Source organism: Poecilia formosa, unplaced genomic scaffold (assembly GCF_000485575.1).
Source record: "Poecilia formosa unplaced genomic scaffold, Poecilia_formosa-5.1.2 Scaffold288, whole genome shotgun sequence".
Taxonomy (NCBI): Eukaryota; Metazoa; Chordata; class Actinopteri; order Cyprinodontiformes; family Poeciliidae; genus Poecilia; species Poecilia formosa.
In genome coordinates, this window is record NW_006800227.1 from 6,665 (window position 1) to 7,935 (window position 1,271).

Genomic DNA, 1,271 nt, shown 5'->3' on the forward strand with positions numbered 1-1,271 from the left:
GATGGCCTCCACCTCCTGTTGAAGAAGCTTCACATCTTCCTCTTGGTCCTGGATTCTCTGATGGATTTGTTGTCGACTCTCCTGGAGCTTCTTCTGCTTCTCAGTCCCTTCTGTTGCAGCTGGGACTGTTTCATGGCCTTTATGTTCATCCATAGTGCAGAGATAACAGATACACTGCTGATCAGTACGACAGAAGATCTTCATCACCTCATTATGACGAGAGCAGATGTTGTCCTGGAGAGTCTTTGAAGGATCCACCAGTTTGTGTCTTTTTAATGGTGGAGCATCATAGTGATGTTGTAGATGATCCTCACAGTAAGAAGCTGGACATGATAAACAGGACTTGACAGCTTTTCTCTTCCTCCCAGTGCAGACATCACAGGCCACATCTTCAGGTCCAGCATAGCAGTGATCAGCTGGAGCAGCTTGGAGTTCAGTCTTCTTCAGATCCTCCACCAAAACATCTAAAGTGATGTTCTTCTCCAGGACAGGTCTTGGTGTGAACTCTTTTTGGCACTGAGGGCAGCTGTAGTTTCTCCTCTGATCTTCTCCATCCCAGTGGTCATTAATACAGTTCATACAGTAGCTGTGTCCACAGGGAATAGTCACTGGATCCTTCAGTAAATCCAAACAGATGGAACAAGATATTTTATCCATCTGAACTCCTCTCTCCTCCATTTCAGTTCTCAGTAACAATGACTGTTTCAGTTTTCATTCCCAACAACAGAAACTGGATCAGGTGTAAATATCCGGTTACTGAAGGGAGTGTCTCTGGTTCCACCCATCATGATGTTTGCAAACCAGAGTGACAGAGAAGAAGGAAGCACTTTGAATTGAACACTGTCTGCCAGCCCATCATTATGTTTTTTTCCACTGAGTGAATTTAAAAAGGTTGCTAAGCTCAGGTTGAAATGCTCCAGGTTTTATTCCTGGTTGAATCCAAATAGAAAACAGAAATTGCAGTTGCGTTGAAAACTGAAAACATCCTGTTTTTATCTTAATGTTAATATTAAGCACAGTGAAACAGAGATACATATGTTACATGCAAATTATGCATGTAATGTATAATCTCTTATCGATCTGATCCATAAAAGATTATGGATCAGATCTTCTCTCTCACATCAATTCTACATCATGATTACTAGCCTAGACAACAAGTCAAGTAGCCTTTGATTAGTAATAAGTAGAGCATTGATCAAAATACTTGTTGACTTTGACAATGTCATTTGACAAAATTTAATGCTTATTGCTTGTTGGACTACCAACCTGTC

General features: G+C 41.1%; 1 protein-coding gene across 1 annotated transcript in view; it reads right to left on the reverse strand.

Moving 5' to 3' along the window:
- LOC103151674 (E3 ubiquitin/ISG15 ligase TRIM25-like) overlaps nt 1-678 on the reverse strand; it is a gene marked incomplete at its 3' end in the record, with an annotated part of 4,140 nt that extends 3,462 nt beyond the window's left edge. The window contains exon 1 of the mRNA XM_016681609.1: nt 229-678. Coding sequence (XP_016537095.1) covers nt 229-678 — 450 coding nt within the window. The remainder of the gene's footprint in view (nt 1-228) is intronic.
- Between the last annotated feature and the right edge of the window lie 593 nt (nt 679-1,271).